Source organism: Zerene cesonia, chromosome 11 (genome assembly GCF_012273895.1).
Source record: "Zerene cesonia ecotype Mississippi chromosome 11, Zerene_cesonia_1.1, whole genome shotgun sequence".
NCBI classification, from domain to species: Eukaryota; Metazoa; Arthropoda; class Insecta; order Lepidoptera; family Pieridae; genus Zerene; species Zerene cesonia.
Genome location: NC_052112.1, coordinates 3,924,484 through 3,926,500, shown reverse-complemented (window position 1 = coordinate 3,926,500; position 2,017 = coordinate 3,924,484). Strand labels below are relative to the sequence as shown.

General features: G+C 32.8%; 1 protein-coding gene and 1 long non-coding RNA gene across 3 annotated transcripts in view; one reads left to right on the top strand and one right to left on the bottom strand.

Annotated features, from left to right (window-relative positions):
• Positions 1–321: 321 nt before the first annotated feature.
• LOC119830573 lies at positions 322–1,300 on the bottom strand. Of its 2 annotated transcripts, none has more exons than XR_005287852.1 (3): positions 1,094–1,300; positions 573–667; positions 322–459 (listed from the first exon to the last, which is right to left on the bottom strand). It is a non-coding gene; the product is annotated as an uncharacterized LOC119830573 (long non-coding RNA). The 2 variants fall into 2 exon arrangements; XR_005287851.1 differs by lacking the exon at positions 1,094–1,300 and adding an exon at positions 782–973.
• An 82-nt stretch (positions 1,301–1,382) lies between these two features.
• Positions 1,383–2,017, top strand: part of LOC119830527 (serine protease inhibitor 3/4-like) — a 6,465-nt gene continuing 5,830 nt past the window's right edge. The window contains exon 1 of the mRNA XM_038353585.1: positions 1,383–1,388. Within this exon, the coding sequence (XP_038209513.1) occupies positions 1,383–1,388 (6 nt within the window). The remainder of the gene's footprint in view (positions 1,389–2,017) is intronic.

Here is a 2,017-nt window from a genome sequence, read left to right as displayed (position 1 = left end):
TTATAAATATTGATAAAAATTATATATTATTAATCAAACATATGAACGTATAAATCACGCGGCCGGATCTTAGACTAATAGTATGTAGTAGTCTTAATGCAAGCATAGTCATAGTTTTGAATTTATAAAAATTATTCTTCAAGAATAGAATATCAATATTTCATAAAATTCACAGTTTAACTTTGGTTTTACTTTAAATTAATAAGTAACTTCACACCTGCAGATAAGACAACAATTATCACATTTCTTAGTATTATTCACATTCATGAAACTTAATAATAAAGATGTTCTCTTCTACAAAAAAGAATAAGTTTTAATACTTACAGCATCATCGCTAGGAAGTCCAAGTGATTGAAGTAATTCTTCATGGGAAGGATCATTAGCTCCTAATGCAAGCAGTGCCAGTACAAATTCAGCAGATAGTGGACTAGCCACTACACTACTTCCCTTCTCCAACTCCTATAAAGAAAACGTATCTGTTACATTCCAAAATGTTCTCAACTTTACTATATTACTTTACTTGTTCTAAGATTTTCAATTTATATTTTTTTGTATATTTCGGTCATACTTACATTGCAAAACTTAGCAGAAAATTGGGCGATAGATGAGGACAATGCTTTGGAATCCATTATTGATGATATCACTGGCTTTAAAAATATAGTTAAAACTGAAATGCAACAAACATCACTCAATTACAACAAAAACAATGTAAATATAATATTATATTAAAATAAAACGTGTTAACTATCATATAAATTCTACAGAAGAAACGTCCGCCTACCTCGACAATAACCATGCACTTAAATATCGATTACCGGCGACGCTATATTTTTATTTAAACCAAGCAACAATCGGAGACCAAAGCAAAACGAAAACGAATGACGCACTGAATACTGATGATATCATTCATTACAATAATTCTTATTTCTTATTAAAAAGCGCTAGACCCTTACTATTCAAACTATTTAGATAATAATTTAAATTTTTTGAGAGATATCAGAGAATGTCAAGAATTATATTGTGCGAGTTACAAGTTTAGTATAAATAAAATTGGTTACTATTAAATAATTTAATTAAAAATAAGAGTAATTACACAAAACACTGCGCAACCGCATTGACGAACGACTTGAATCCTATTAACACAGACTTATGATGTATTATCAGTTATCTATATAACAAATGCTTCAAATAAATGAGATATCAATAATGACTATTTCATGGTGCCTTTACACATTCGTGCGAAATGCGAATGACGAACACGTCAGTGCATTCGCTATTCGCCTCGAGATCCGTACATTCGCGCTAACAACGATTTTTCGTATTGGTTATTCACGGATAACTAAGTATATAAGTGTATAATCTATAGATAACTAGTTGTTGATATGTGGGTTATTCGCAGAGTTAATTCTTCGGGTAGTCATTCGCCTTACTATTCGCTCGAATATATACCTACTTGAAAGTTGAAATATGCAATGTATTTACTGTTATAAAAATAAAATGTCTATTTTTTAATGTAATCGTCGGCAATGGAGCCGATGTGTCGTCTGATGATAAACACTACCACCGCCCAAGACCATATGGAAAGGCGTAAGATCGATTGCAGACCTTACGCATCTACTAATGGATTGCCGGCTTGAAATTGGAAAAGCATAAAGAAATAATTGATGAGAGGTATAAAGGAAAGGACAGGGAAGCGTATAGAAAAGGATATAGGCTACCGGCTCCCCCACTCACCCAAACGAAATACACTAGTCCTTTATAGGGGTGTGGTACTTCCCCGATGCGAGCTTGCCCAATTCGTGCTGTAGCGTGCTCGACTCCCACATACAAAATCTATAGACAGTCACAGTTTACTTTTTCATCCTTGTGTGTACCAACTCAGTGTATGTAAAGTAACATAATATAATGTAGCACGGCAGCAATGTGGTATTGGTACTATTTATAACAAAATAGATATACAATAATAATTCGTGAGACGGTAAGTAATAGAAACGTCAATGACCTTTATAGAAATGTG